This window comes from Truncatella angustata (assembly GCF_020726525.1).
Source record: "Truncatella angustata strain MPI-SDFR-AT-0073 chromosome Unknown BKA67scaffold_6, whole genome shotgun sequence".
Lineage (NCBI taxonomy): Eukaryota > Fungi > Ascomycota > Sordariomycetes > Amphisphaeriales > Sporocadaceae > Truncatella > Truncatella angustata.
Genome location: NW_025763386.1, coordinates 1,363,493 through 1,378,400, shown reverse-complemented (window position 1 = coordinate 1,378,400; position 14,908 = coordinate 1,363,493). Strand labels below are relative to the sequence as shown.

General features: G+C 51.7%; 6 protein-coding genes across 6 annotated transcripts; 4 read left to right on the top strand and 2 right to left on the bottom strand.

Annotated features, from left to right (window-relative positions):
• The first annotated feature begins 167 nt into the window (after window positions 1–167).
• Window positions 168–870, top strand: BKA67DRAFT_680204 (uncharacterized protein). Its single transcript, XM_046108895.1, has one exon. The coding sequence runs from the start codon at window positions 582–584 to the stop codon at window positions 849–851; it is 270 nt and encodes an 89-aa protein (XP_045956151.1). The 5' UTR covers window positions 168–581; the 3' UTR covers window positions 852–870.
• Window positions 871–2,564: 1,694 nt separating this feature from the next.
• On the top strand, window positions 2,565–4,114 carry BKA67DRAFT_521092 (uncharacterized protein; the record flags this gene model as incomplete). Its single annotated transcript, XM_046098246.1, has 2 exons — window positions 2,565–2,789; window positions 2,855–4,114. The coding sequence occupies 2 exons, from the start codon at window positions 2,565–2,567 to the stop codon at window positions 4,112–4,114; spliced, it is 1,485 nt and encodes a 494-aa protein (XP_045956150.1).
• Window positions 4,115–4,500: 386 nt separating this feature from the next.
• BKA67DRAFT_340408 (uncharacterized protein) lies at window positions 4,501–5,997 on the top strand. Its single transcript, XM_046096299.1, has 3 exons — window positions 4,501–5,252; window positions 5,325–5,521; window positions 5,587–5,997. The coding sequence occupies exons 1-3, from the start codon at window positions 4,886–4,888 to the stop codon at window positions 5,776–5,778; spliced, it is 756 nt and encodes a 251-aa protein (XP_045956149.1). The 5' UTR covers window positions 4,501–4,885; the 3' UTR covers window positions 5,779–5,997.
• Window positions 5,998–6,215: 218 nt separating this feature from the next.
• BKA67DRAFT_521453 (uncharacterized protein) lies at window positions 6,216–10,733 on the bottom strand (the record flags this gene model as incomplete). Its single annotated transcript, XM_046098278.1, has 2 exons — window positions 6,216–10,527; window positions 10,579–10,733. The coding sequence occupies 2 exons, from the start codon at window positions 10,731–10,733 to the stop codon at window positions 6,216–6,218; spliced, it is 4,467 nt and encodes a 1,488-aa protein (XP_045956148.1).
• A 1,019-nt stretch (window positions 10,734–11,752) lies between these two features.
• On the top strand, window positions 11,753–12,687 carry BKA67DRAFT_340322 (ubiquitin-conjugating enzyme/RWD-like protein). The gene is made up of 4 exons (XM_046096298.1): window positions 11,753–11,997; window positions 12,060–12,148; window positions 12,203–12,334; window positions 12,390–12,687. The coding sequence occupies exons 1-4, from the start codon at window positions 11,945–11,947 to the stop codon at window positions 12,560–12,562; spliced, it is 447 nt and encodes a 148-aa protein (XP_045956147.1). The 5' UTR covers window positions 11,753–11,944; the 3' UTR covers window positions 12,563–12,687.
• Window positions 12,688–13,122: 435 nt separating this feature from the next.
• On the bottom strand, window positions 13,123–14,466 carry BKA67DRAFT_537718 (uncharacterized protein; the record flags this gene model as incomplete). The annotated part of the gene is made up of 2 exons (XM_046100374.1): window positions 13,123–14,161; window positions 14,276–14,466. 2 exons carry the CDS (start codon window positions 14,464–14,466, stop codon window positions 13,123–13,125), a joined length of 1,230 nt encoding a protein of 409 aa, XP_045956146.1.
• Between the last annotated feature and the right edge of the window lie 442 nt (window positions 14,467–14,908).

Here is a 14,908-nt window from a genome sequence, read left to right as displayed (position 1 = left end):
TTAAGCACGTGTAATCAATTTATGGGATTCAAGAAAAGGAGAGTAGAAGATGGGCGGGGAAATGGGCAGATTAGAAATTGTCGCACACCTACGGCGGATCTCTATAGACCAAATTCCAGAAGACCTCCCTGAGATGTCGAAATTCACTATGATAAATCGCTGCACTTTCACGACGCGTAACTCATTTCAATAAGACACTCGGCACCTGTGCGACCCAACTCAAACGATGCGCGCACTTGGCTCTTACTTCTCACCACTTGCTAACCGGTTTAACTTACGTACTCGCGCTTAGAGCCGTCTCTTCTACCGTCGCGCTCTTTCAACATCCGGTGATTCTCCACGCAAGGTGCCTATCATCGTGGAACCCTCTATGCACGAAATCACTTATTAATAGCACGAGGGAGTCGAAAACCTCAAGGACTACAGTAACTACTGATTTCATCCTGTTCACCTAGACGAGACGTACCATGACGGGCGAAATCGTATCGTGCCTAAGACGGGCCACGGAAGCTATTCTACCGTATGGCTTGCCTGGAATGCACTACGATACAAATTTGCTGCTCTCAAAAGTTTAAGAGCTGATGCATCTGAGAAAGACAGAGAATGCGATTTTAGCCCGCCTTGCCGCCGGCCAGGCTGACCATCCCGGGCAAACTTGTGCTGCAACCTTGGTCGAAAACTTTTTCATCACGAGTTCTAATGGTTGTCATCAAACAATCGTCACCGAGGTCGCTGGGTCTAGTGTTGTTATTTCCAAAGAATTGTGTTCTGAATGGATGTTTCCGCTTACAAGTAGCGCGAGTCGTTGCCGCACAGGTTCTGCAGGGGTTATCCTACGTTCATTCGTGTGACGTCGTACATGGCGGTATGTAGCTCAATATTTAGATTTACTCTCAAGGACTAATAGCCGCCGAATTATTCACACTAACACCGCCCCTTTCAAACACCCATATTTCTCTTCGTCATCCGTAAAAGAACTCTACCAGCGCGTTGACGAACCACATAGATTCCCAGTGAAAACGCCTCGACGAGCAACTACCAAACCAAGTCCCGAGGCACCACGATATTGCGTGCCCTCGGCGTTGGTAACCTCTCGGCGGATATAACAATAGATGCAGACAAAATTATTGAAGATTTCGGCGAGGTCCCCCCCTCCCCCCCCTTTTCTTCTCTATTTTTTTATGAGAATCCGGCAATTCGCACCAATATAAATATGCACATGCCCTTCTTACTCTTGCCACCTGAGGCCATCCTCAATGAGGGCCTTAATCAAGCCGTCAGTATGTGAACAATAGCGTGTGCTCTGTATGAAACTATGGTGGAAAGACCGCTCTTCGAAGGGGTTCGTGGCAGACGAGGACCACGCTGTGGCGGAGATGATTAGTACCATGGGTCGTATTCCTGAGCATAGGTGAAGTAGCTGGGATGCACGACGAAATTATTTCCTTGTCGATTGATCTTTGGGCCCACACATGACGAAGTCTCATGAGCCGCGCTCTCGACCTCTGACTGGGCGGTTAAGGATCATGGGTCGCGGCGATGGTACGACTAGCTGTGAGTTCAGCATGCAGAAGCTGGCTGCTATGGAGGTTATGTTGGGCTCATTGCTAACGTGAGAGCCAACGCGCCGTTACACAACGAAAGAGGCTCTGAACAACAGGTGGATGACACAGTATCGCCTGCCAGCTATTGAACACCTGAAAGCAAATTCATGTGCGCATGTTCCTTACTCTATAGCTTTGAGTCGGCTCATGCTACTCGGCAGGTCCGGGGCCCTCTTGAAAGTGGTGCTGGCGAGTGTCGCCCATTCCTATCTGGCAAATAATCTATATTGCCAATAACATTCTGTCCCGGCTTCAGTCAGCTCCTTCCTATGTCGTTTTTGTAATGAAAGGAAACACTACAAATATAATTCTGCCATTGCGTTTGCCACGTCTCGTGTACACAGGCGGTCTTCAGGTGGTACCTATCAAGAAAGAAAAAGACGAAATATTTGGCTGAAGAAGGTTGTTATTGTGTCCGTTGGCTAACGGATGAGTCAAAGTCGAAACTGCGCAGGAAAAGTGGCTGTGTTGTGGCAAGGGTCTTGGGTTGCAGTGAAAGCTTTTTCGAAACAAGAGGGACGGCTTTAATGATATTTACTTAATAGTCATTTAATAATTGTAATTAAAAAAAATTTAATAAAAAAAACTTGCTAATTAACATTATTAAATTCCGTGTATAATTAATTGATTATGAAGAAAATAAGTGGATCGTAACTAGAGGTGGCTCTTGACTTAGTCATTCACCTTTTGCTTTACACCTACCGTCCCCCACACGTATAGAGCTTGTTAATGCGTGCAACCTCGCAACTCAAACGTCTACAAAACCAACCATTGCAAATTGCATGAACCACGCATCAAACGCATGACACGCAACGGTATAAAATCTAACAGTTAACCATAGCGGTATCCTCTATACGATTGCTGTCAAAAATCGAGTCGGTTTGGTACAAAGGGCTATGATTCAAAAATAAGACGATCATATCTGCTTGATCACTTTTGTTCGTTGAAGGATCAACAATGATGGATTCCGAGCCGCTGGCCTCACAAGCGAGCTCACATCTTCCTCTGGAGCCAGTTACTGGAACAACACTGTTTGGACTTGAAACCACGCGAAGACAAGGTCTTAGCAAGAAGGGCACCCTAAAGACAGGATGTACGGAGCTCGATGAGCAAGTGCTAGTGGATGGCTTCGAGCGCGGCGCCGTCGTGGGCATAAGCGCCGAGGAGGTTGATACCGGTCTTCTAGTCAGCTCCTCCCAGGACCCAATGCCTCCCATCTGGACTAGAATGCTGATACTTGTACAATATAGCTCGGCCTGCAAACTGTGGCATATAATCTGGTCTTTGGCCCGGGTGGGAAAGCGGCCACACGGAGAGCTGCCATCATAACACATCTTGCCATACCAGTCATCTTGCCAATGCTCCGTAATGTTATCAAAACGCAAGTGCAGACAAAGTTTGGAATTGGCCATACGGATGTAAACGCTCAGGTACGCCAATGTTTAGAATGCATATCAGTTTCGCGCGTTTTTGATGTCGAAGGCTTGTGGGAGGTTCTTAGTGAGCTCGAAGAAAAGCCCCCGGCGCCTACAACAGAAAAAGAAGAGATAGTACATGACCTTCCTGTGCCAGCAGAGCCAGAGTCTTCACCACTATCTTCGCCGCCGCCATCATCCCCTATAACAGAGCTTCCACCATTGCGGTCGAGCAGAGTCGAGGAGATCGAAATACAAGATAGCGAAGATGAAGGCGACTTGTCTTCAGTGCCTGCTTCGCCTTCTACACTTGAACATAAAACTCTGCCAGCAGAGGAGCCAGAGTTACCGATACCGACGCTAGCAGAGCCACACCATGAACGGCTTACATATGAGGAATCTTTCACGGTTCCAGAGATCATCCTGGTCACCCACTTGTCAACGCTGCTAAATACGTTATTCACACAACGCGCCAAATCATCTGCACACACCACAATACAGCTTCTTTCTTCTCACCTACGGTACCTATCTCGGTCTGCTGGATCCCTCATAATGCTCCTGAACACCACATCCAACACGCCCGCCACCGCAGTCGCCAACCCAGCCTCCACCGTACCAACAACGCCAGGGCCCCCTGGAAAGTGGAGCTCAGAACGACCTCTCGACCCGACGCTGCGATCCATATTCAACCAGCCGCCGCCTTCCCATGTCGGATACGGAGCCGGAAGCGTGGCTCTGAGTCGAAAGAACAAGCCGGCTTTCGGCTTGACGTTCGCACAGTTCCTCGATCTACATCTGCTATGCACCCGACTACCTAAAACTCGAGCAGATGCAGCAAACGCACATGCACCTCCCGCGGCTCCATCTTCCGCAGCCACAGGAAAGGTGAGGTATGTATGGATCGTTGAGGTCCTTCTTGATGAGTCGGGTCTCTGGGATGGCGTCGGTAAGAGAATCGACAGGGAGCAGAGATGGGGTGCTGTTGAGGTCAAGGACGGCGTGAGAATTGTTGATGCTTTTGAGAAGAAGCAGGAGAGACAGCACAAGACGGAAATGTTCAGGCTGGCAGCTGGGTTTGGGGGCCGGCGAGTATAACGCCAAGGGTACGAACGAGCGCAGTGCTCCCCAAGCTGTCATTTGCTACATGTTAGCTATTTTTGCGGAAACGATCGAGCAATCCTCAAACAACACGAACGTGTTAGCACGTGTGGCCCTGTGCACAAACTGGCTTTAATCCGCCCTTGCGTCTACGTTCGGTGGGGAGGGATCCTTACCGAACTGGAGAGGACTTAATACTTCCATTACTCGTTCTAGCAACGTATTCGGCGCAGCAGCAATTGTTGGTGGACTCCCCCCCCCAAATCGACAGAGGCATATTACATCGTAATGCTTCTTCCAACGTATTTTTTCTCGGGCTTATATTAATTCCGCGGCTATTTATGCGTACCACATGACCATGGGATATTCTTTGTTATAATTGACGGGAGATACAAGCCAACGATGAGGTGACACTCAAGTAATGGACTTCTTGCTTTGGAGCTATGTGGTAACATGACCCGGCTCCGACTCATCTTTTAGCTTGCCACTCCGCTGAGACTGTTGGGGCGTCTGGTCTGTCTAGACATATTCAAATCATGTCTGTTAAGGTTGCAGCCGTACTCAATCGGTGGGTAGGCTGGGAGGGCGACTCACAGCGTCGTCGTCTCAATGCTACAACTGTTCTTTTTGGGTTCGATGAGCAACCTCATGTTCCAACCAATATCCAATTGGTGTCCGACATGTTGTACGCACTTGTCATCGATCTAGAATATGAGACAAAGAAATGTGCGCAGCTGAAAATCTATAAGAGCACGACACTGGAGACACATGCAGCCGTTCAAACATCTGCTTTTTCCCCAGGACACCAGCAGCTTGGTCACATATCACTCCAATTGCACAATGGACCGTACACATGCTCCTCGTCCCGGAGAGCTAGGAGAATATCGGATAAGTGGTAACTTCAAGTCGAGCATCGCAGCAATCGTTCCAATACCTGAGCGCCTCCGATACGTCGCAAAGGCTGCACGTCACGCCGGCCCCGAAGACAAAACCATTCGGACAGTTTTTGAGGCTCCGGACGAAACCATGAAGCTTGCTCAGCTTCCTGATGATGATCAGATGAGCATGTGCCATAACCAGATCAAGTCAGCCATTAGAACACATTGGTATTGTACTGTCCCGTGGAGTCAAGACGGTGAGTTTCCGATGCACGCCTGGAAAGCAAAGACTTCTTCTTATTCTAGTATTACCTGCTAAACTCACATAGACTCACGTCTCGCCTTTTGTGGCATAGATCTAATGGTTTTCGAATATGTTGCCTACGCGCACGTTGCATCAGTACCGTGCAACACCAAGGGCAGGATAATCTTGTCCCGTTTTTCGTATACATGGCAAAGTTTGATAGGCACTTCCAAGAAAATGTCGCGAAGGCCACAGATGGCTTCCTCGCCCCTTTGTGTAGATGTAAGTATCACAGTAGCTTCAACCATATGCAGCGAAACTGATGCTCAAAAGCCCTGACGTTTCAGTACGGTACTTTTGTCCTAGATGAGGGCTCTATCATCAAGCCCGGCCATGGTAATCTCTGGGTCAACATGCATGCATTTATGGCAAGATTCTTCAATGCTAAGGCAGATGATGGAACCTATGTTGTTTGTGCTTGTGTTAAGTCATGCCTCCGTCGTTCGACTGATAAAAGAGAGACTGATTTATGTGCATGAAGTTTGGTGGTAGGCAGTCAACTTGTGTTTTCCAATAAGTAAGGATCTTCTTTGTTCGGTCTGGGATATTTGTCCTAGATTGACGTTTATCTCTCGAGCTGTGGTTTAGATGCCGCGACCATTCGCTTTTTGCAATCTCTCCAAGGGGAAAGGGAAGGAAAAAGGTTTGGGACCATTAAAACTCCACTCATCGAAAGCCGGGATCTGAGAGGCTTGTTCTAGTAATATATACGCATGGCCTTTTAGCCTTTAACGTTGAAAAGGGTAATTACATCTCCGAGAACGCCATGCTATGCTACACGACCTTTTGTACGCAACGATCAATTGTTTTCGATGCCATTCAGAACACTTTCTTTCTCACCCTTTTCTACCATTTTTTTCTCCGCCGCCTTGGTGCTATGGTCCAGTGCCATACCCGTCACACCAGAGAAACTGCTCTACCGTCTCCCCAGTGCCGAAGATACGCTTCCGGATTTCTTTCTAAGACTGGCCGTACTACCCCATTGGCCAGCCGATTTTCTGAGCCGGTTGCCGAGGCTGATCCTGGCAGCACTGAGGGGCTGTTTACCGTCAGCTAAGTTACCTAAAGTTAGTGGCTTTCCTTGAGCATCGGCAGCGGGAAGCTGAGAGCCGCTTGCCACGCTCTCCCAGTCGCTCTTTTCGCGCTCAGGTGTCATAGGAATGTCCCCATCAGACGGCTGTTGATGATGCACTTTGCCTTGTCGTAGCGCACCCTGAAGTACGGCCCATGACTCGATTTGGCCATTGCATGCTTGATCCACGCAATTGCATTCATCTCCAGCTGGGCACTCTGTCTCACCCAAGGAGTTCCACTCGTTCAGACAGACCTCGTGAATAGCGCAGCCGCAACCGAGACAGGGGACATACATGGCATCCAGTTGCTCACGGCAATACACGCAGCTCAGCTGCAGCTGTGCGCGCTTACAGCGTTCGCAAGTACCCACCGCGCCTCCTAGCGACGGCGCATTTGCATAAATAGGTTTGACTGGTTCCAAATGTGTTTCGTGAACACGACAAATACCCACGACATCGAGACCGCGATCCGAGTTGACAATAGATTGAAGCTGCTCTTTCTTACCCAGCACAATTGGCGACTTGCTGCCGGTTTGCGCTAGTGTCAGAGTGGTATGGCTGTGATTATCGTTACTCTGCCAATCATGGATATTTTCTTGATCAGAACCACCGATTTGTACTGAGTTTGGTACTTGGTTGTCATCATTCATGACGTTGAACTTCAGTATCTCGAGTCTAGAAAGCGGAAGGTTCCACATGGACAACATTTCTGCATAGGAACGGCGGTAGTGTTCAAAAAATTCAACACGAGAAGGCTCCAACAAAGGCACCGAGAGCCAGCCGTCGTCGTCGAATTGAGACTGGTCTTCCATATGCATGTGTATTCCGGTACAGACCAGTGGTTGTTCTTCATCTTTTCTCACCTCGTCATCAGACATGGAATTCCGAGTGGTTGTGGGCTCGGATGTAGGTCCAATTATGGTATTGCCGCCCCATGTGACGTTCGGTGTCAAGTTGGCCAAAAAGTTCTCGCCCGGGCTTGGGCGTTTCCGCGTTGGAGGTGACGTTGAGACTGTGCTTGCAAACGGCCTAGGAAAGCTAGAAGCGAAGCTCTGAGTCAGCGTGGCGTTAGCACGACGGAAAAGCCGGGGCTCAGGAGAAGTCGAAAGGCTCTGAGTCGGGTCATGTTCAGACAAAGTATCTCTGGGCGTTATTGACGGAGGAGTCTCTCCGCAAGAATATGAGTTCGAGGCAGGATCACCGGGCCAGTAACCTTCGTTTGAATTCCAGGATCCAGGCGTCTTTAGGGGAGTGTGTACAGTTCCCGGAGTTGTAACGGCTGATGTCACATGGCTCTGATATTTTGGACTTGCATACCACAATGATGCATCTGTCGGGAAATAATCCAGTGAGAACGAAGGTGCCTTCATCGGCAGCGGCGTCTCCGGTTGAGTTAATCGCGATTCCGCGTAGGCTCTGCTGTCCTCAGCGGCGGCCTCGCTGAAAACACAAGAAAGCATGGCAAGCATCTGTGCATCAGCCATCGACTCAAAGTGGTTAAATAGATCCCGGATGACTTCTTTAGCAAAAGGATGGTGACCCCATTTCACTCTGCCGGTCAGAGTCCTAGCTGGGTTCTTGGAACGCTGATCTTTGAACCGGGAGACAATATCCTTAGCAACGACAAGGACCGAGTTCTTGCGCTGCGCCGGATGAAGCAATTCCAGTGGGACATCGTTGCGCAAAATCAACGCTGCATACTCCCACACTTGTACCAAGTCGGGGCGATTGTACTTCTCAGCGACACGTGCATTGTGTCGACAGACGTCAGGGCCGTCTCCAAAGATTGCGTACTCCTGTGCCAGCTCTCGTCGGGATGGCAACATGTCCCGAAAATCGTGCAAAGAAACAATATTCTTGGGTCGGGCGTTGCGCCGCCTGCTTGTGCCAGTTCCGGTACCTGTGTCGACGCCGGTGCCTCCGCCACTTGAGCGCATAGAATAGCTTCCGCTGAACGTCTTCCGAAATCGCTTGTTTGGTAGATACCACATGCTTATCTTGTGCATGTAGGTGTTCTCAGAATCACTGGAACTCGAAGAGTCATCATCTTCCGAATCTGATTGCTCATCAGCCACAGAGGATCCGTCGAGCTGTCCCTGTCGAGGCGGTGGAGAGTCTTGCTGCAGTCTGCCAAAACCTGCGAAGGTGGGTTCGCCCTTCGGTTTCTCCTTGTAATTGTCGCTGGAAGTCATGAACAAAGCTCTTGCCTTCTCGTCTTTGGAAGGAAAAAAGCAAACCAACCTGCCGTCATGGGACCAGCGAGCGCCACACAAGCGAGGATCTATGGGAACTGTTCCAATATTCAAAGGTGCGTGCATTGTGTCGCGGTCAAGCTCGATACTAGCACTAAGCTCCTGTGACATGCTTGCCGAACCACCAGCGGGAATATCGTTATCCTCATCGTCGCTCGAACTCTCATCAGCCATTGCGTCAAGTTCGTCGTCAAGATCTCGGACATTCTTGAAAAACGATGTACTGCTGGTCAGGTCGGTTTCGCCAAGCAAGTAACTAAATGTTACTTCCAGGCAATTCTGGCTCTTCTTCGCGAACTGCGCGGCAACTTGATTGACCTCAGTTTCGATTTTTGCATGTGTCTGATCGGACATCAATGCAGTCTTCTCTATGATAAACTTTGGCGCCTTGGACTTGGGATAGCCATGGGGGACATCAACTTTGATCTTCAAGTAAATCATGTCACCATCTGTACCCCAAGGCCCTTTCAACGAAGCATCGACGATCAGATTGATCATGTCGACGTTGTCCCACTGCACGTTAGGCAATCGGTTGTCGAGGCGCACTAATTCATCGTTCAGGGCCTCTGGCTGCTCCCAATGATCGTGGAAAGTTGAACCAAACATGGTCGAGTCTCTAGAATCCTTTCTCTGGGGTGGTTCGATGGCCGGTCTCTTCTTCTTGCTCATGGTGATACCTTTCATCCAGCCGAGTTGGTCTAGGTTTCTGTCGGTAGGCTTGCCCGATGTAGCCTTGGCTTTCATTGACGGACCTCTCCAGGATGCGGAGCCGGGACGATACTGGCCTGACACAGACTGCATTCCCAGTGTAAGTGCGCTGCGCTTATACGGATCTCCACCACTTCCAGGTCTTGGACCACTGCTCATAGTGGTCGCCCTTCTTTCTCTCAGCGCAGTGTCGCCAAATGACCTGTAACTTTTGTAGGCAGCCCCCTTCCTGGTGATAATGAAGTTTTCTGGAGCCTCTGTCCCTTTGGCATGGCCCACCTCCTCAAGCAAATGTGGCTCTACTTGATGAAGCCGAAGCTCATTGTCCTCACCCCAAGAGACCAGCTGGAAGTCTCGCTGATCAAGCCCATCCACGATACCACCACGAACTCTCCAGAGGAATTCTCTGGCCTTGTGGTTTCCATGGCCCGGGAAGATGGCCACAGGATCGACAGTAGCATCGCTGGCTTCACCTTCGCGCCGCTCTCTGTTGTACAAATACAGGTTACCAGGTTCACTCTGAGGCATTGCGAGAAGTCCAGAGCCGAAAGGTGTATGCCGGGCACGCCATACTGGGAAGTCTGTCCGAATGATACGTTCCGGTTCATCAGATGTTTTGTAGTCCCAGAGCTTGATGGTCTTGTCCAAAGAGCATGTAGCCACACGATTGGCGTCGGTGCGATTCCAATCCAAACCATAGATCTTGGAGGTATGGGCATTGATAGACTTGAGGGGTTTTGAAGTCTTCCTCTCGTCCCAAATATGAAGCCATCGATCGTGAGACGAAGCAAGGATGTGTGGATCCTGGCGATTGTACTTGACTTGTGTGGCTCCAGCATACCAATCGCAGAAAGTCAAGGCAGGCTTTCTTGGCCTTCGTAAATCCCAGCTGTGAACATAGCCGTCGACAGCACAGGTGGCGAGCATGTCGGGATGGTGTGCAGAGAAGTTGATGTCTGTGATTGCCCTGCTGTGGCCCTGCAGAGAATGCTCGATGGCACCATTTGCGGCATCTTCGCGAAGATTGAGGTTCCATATGAGACAACGATGATTAGCTGTTGAAGCCACCCAGTAATCTCGCGCAGCGAAAGGTGACCATTGCACATCTACCACCAGCCAAGGAGAGCCATGGCTGCTCAGCCTGCGAGGTGGACTATAGGGTGAGTCGAGGTCAATGACTGCGAGGCCCTCGGGTCTATCATGGTGTTAGTGTTCTGCCCAAGAAGATGGTTCGTGACCCACTCACGATGCAAGAGCTATATCTCGGCCGCTTGGGGAGATGGTAGCTGAGCCAACCAGCCCATCCACATGGATAGTGACGTCGGCTTCGAAGGTCTCGCTCTCATCCGCTGTCCGAATGACCTTGGCCTTCTTTCTCGAGACATCCATTGTCGAAGGCATCTTGGGATTTATTCAATGTGCCGGGGCGTGGTTTATATCATTGCGAAGACCGGGTGGCTTCATGAGGAGCTCACTCCACAACTATGAGTTGCCCTCCAGCCCATGTACTTCACGCTTGTGCCAATCCAGGAAGCACAACGGCTGAGCTCTTTCGCATCCCATCAACTCCCTCGATAAGCATTAGTGATTAGCTAAGTAATGCGGTGGTGATAAAGAATCTGACGATAACAGGTTACCGCGCGGCAAGCAGCATGTCGTCTTGGTGAGTACGAAGATGAGCAAACTTACAAGAAGGGAAGCGACTGAACGGCAGAGCGCATTAAGCTCATGAAGCGCGATGCGCAGGGATGGCGGCCCGTGCGTTTTTAGCGTAGGTTGGGTTATGGGTCAGAAATGGCTGCCATGTAGATGGAGTTCCAGAAGCTGAGATGGAAAAGGGTACCTCACTGGGCTTACAGAACTATGCGGGAAAAGCACTTCCAGCCGTGAATGAGGGGCAGTTGCGATATGATAGTTATTGGGGCGTGACCACCCGCAGCCTCTGGATGCGCTCTCCCAAGCAGCAGAGCCAAGAACCCCGCGGGCCTTATCGTTATTGCAAACAGTGCTCATCGATTCTACGTGTAGTTCAAGTTCCATGGTTAGCTATAGACTAGACTGGGCGAGGACATCAACGTCACCCGACCTTTGGCTATCTAGAACATCACCGCTCGTATCTCCGTTGCATCACGAGGCAACTGCAGGCTTCCAGTGCACTGTTATATGGTCGTTGACTTGCTCTTGCTTTCAACCAGAGTGTCACCTTCCTCATTCAAGCTGTAAATAACCTGCTGCTGCCTCTCGGGATATCGGGACACCCTGCGATACTTGTACCAAACTGTTCCATATTTACTTTACGTGAGTACTCCATAAGTTACTAGGTCAGCGAGGGGCGAGGAGAGGGGCGAGGCCAAATTCAAGTCACCCGCAGGCAAACCCCCACCAAAGACCACCCGACGGCATTCGTTTGAAACTAGCAGCCGTCCATCCATCAACCAGCAATCAACCTTTTCCACAATCTTATTGATTACCGAGCTTGGAGCTCTTCACATTTGACAAGACCTTGACCCGGACGGACAGCATATATCGTTGCGCCCGTTACTCACCACACTCGCGTCGCACAGCACCCCCCCCCTATCACCTCACGGAAGCCCTGGATATCAGTTGCGGACATGGCGTTGCCCAAGCGAATCATCAAGGAGACGGAGCGCTTGAACAGTGAGCCGTGAGTGCCACTCGGAACGTACATGCTATCGGGTTGCTCAACATGCTGATCGCTCTGCGCAGAGTACCTGGCATCAAGGCCACCCCCCACGATGACAACCTGCGATACTTTGATGTCGAAATTTCAGGACCCGACGGCTCTCCGTACCAGGGTAGGCTGGGCACCTCCTCTTGTTGTATCACGCACCGCTGACCAACATTGATAGGCGGCAACTTTAAGCTCGAGCTCTTCCTGACTGACGACTACCCCATGGTCCCGCCCAAGATCCGCTTTCTCACCAAGATCTACCACCCCAACGTCGACAAGCTTGGCCGCATCTGCCTTGATGTCCTGAAGAGTATGCAGCAGGGTATCGATATCCCAGTGAGGGGCTATGCTAACATCGTTCATAGACAACTGGTCCCCTGCCCTCCAAATCAGGACTATTCTTCTCTCCATCCAGGCCCTACTCGGCGCCCCCAACCCCGATGATCCACTCGCCGCCGACGTCGCCAAGAGCTGGAAAGAAGACGAGAACAAGGCCATCGCGACCGCTAGAGAGTGGACCCAGCAGTATGCCAAGTAGAAGGACGACAGACCAGAAGGGTCCCCGAAAGTCAAACAGGAGAGTACACGCCCGAACCGCCCGGCAGTAGTGCCACCAAAGGTCAAGGAAGAGAGCCCAGGCCCGAGCCCAGATAGGGCTGTGGCTGTGAATGAGAGCTTAGCAGCACGATATATACTGGGAGGGGACTAGGGGAACCCCGTTGTGTTCGGTGGCTCCGCGCTGCGAGGTAGTGAAGACGACGCGATTGTGCTCTGCGATTAAGGTCAACATGGGCCACGATGGAAAAGGGCCTCCCCCACGAGCAGAGGTCTCGATATTTGTCTATGGCTGGTGCAACAGGAATCCTTCAGACAGCAGGCATACTGATCATCTAGACGTAGGCGATAGGCATTCTTCAGAGAGCGTCCAGCTAAATTCATCATCACTTTTCTTATCGTTTTGAGGGGGGTTCCTGACGGCTATAAAAGTCATGTGATGACAGAATGTGCCGTTCATGAAGAACCCCGTGGTTTCTCTATTCGTTGCCGCTCTACCAAAGGGGTATAGCCATCATACAGTCCTTCCCGAGTATAAACATCTTAAGTCTCCCCAAAGACAAACACTCCCTTGCCTTGCCTAAAGCCCTGCAGTGTGCCTTGGACCGCCTCCCTCAATGTGCTCTCCTCCGTGTCCCAGTCCCACTTGACATCGACGACCGGCGTATCCCTGAACTTGCCTTCCCTCACCAAGCCGAGGATCTCGTTCACCGTCCGCTGCTTGTCCGCCGTGTTCTGGTCCGCCCACCTGCTCAGCCAGAAGCCGAGGAACTTGATATTCTTGAATATTAACAGGCCCGTCGGCAGAACCACGGGCTGCCTCGACATGCCGCCGTACGTGACCAGGCTGGCATTCGCCCCCAGGTTCTTGGCCATGTTCTGCGCCGACTTTCCGCCCACGCAGTTGAGTCCCAGCTGGATGCCCTCCCGGCCCCCGCGGGTCCACTCCTTGACCTGGTCCCGGAACTCGCGGCTCAGGAACTCCTCCTCCGTGACGACGTGGTCGGCGCCCAGCTCCTTCAGCTCGCGCCTCAGCTTCTCCGTCTCCTCGGGCGTGTCCCTCCCGCGCACCACGTTGATGCTCCTGTACCCCCACAGGCGGCCCAGCTGGATGGCGGCGCGCCCGACGCCCGAGTTGGCCCCGTTCTGGATGAACCAGTCGCCCTCGCGGAGGGGTGGGTCGGCGTAGTCCCTCAGCATGCGGTACGCGCTGCACGGGTTGACGGCGACGGTGCCGGCCTGGGTCGGGGTGAGCCCGTCCCTGTCGACCCGGAGGACGCTCCCGGCCTCGGCGACGGCGTGGGTGCGCCAGGTGCCGAAGCCCGTCTTGGCCGGGATGACCCAGTCGCCCTTTTTTATGTCGCCGAGTTCGTTGGACGAGGAGCCCGAGAGAACCTCGAAGACGCCCTCGTTTCCGGGGATCACCGACGGCTCCGAGGTGCCGATCAGGGGCGAGAAGGCGGGCTTCACGCCATAGGTTCCCTGGATCGTGTTGACGTCGGCTGGGTTTATCGGCGCGGCGAGGGCGCGGAGGAGCAGGGAGGACGAAGGAAGCGAGGGGCTTATGGAGTGGGTGTGTATTCTGTGTGTCCAGAAGCGTTAGCCAGGGTTTCGGTAAAAGGTTATGCTTGCCGGAGGTCGGCGGCACAGAAACTGAGGGTGTGTCGAATGGATCAAGGAAGCACTTTGGACTGACCTGAGGACATCATCCGGCTCGCCAAACTTGCTAAAAACCAGAGATTTGGCTTGCGTATAGCCATAAGGTCCTGACTTGTATCGGCGCTGTGTTAGTGGGGCTGCAGCGGCTGTTGTCCTTGTGCATCGCGCTGGGCGGATTGAAGATTTTGAGAGGGTCTGGGACACCCTTAGACACCTGATCGAAGCCATTTTTGACTGGGTATATGCAATGTGTTGTCCCTCGTCGAATCAAACTCTGTTGCCTGAGGTTACGATTCAAATGTTCAGAAGCTCCAGAATCCTGGGCTCGGAGCTCTGGAGCTTTGCACTTGCTAACGTTAGCCGGTAGCAGCTCGGCAATGACGTTTGAGTGCCGTTGGGCATCGCTTAGCGCACGCACCTACGAATACATGGTACATCCGTAGTCCCTACCTTGCCTACCTCCAACTTACCCTGTGACTTGAACCTGCACCCACCTCCCACCTCGTACCATGCTGAGGTGGAGCTCCAGATGGTTGAAGCTTACCTAGGTTAGCTCATATGTAGGTTCATGCAAGAGAAGCTTCAGGGCTCAGGGCTGAGGGCTGACTGTATCGGTTTTCAGGGTCCTGCCTGTGTTTCAAAGTTCCCGAGTTTCACCATATCTGACTGA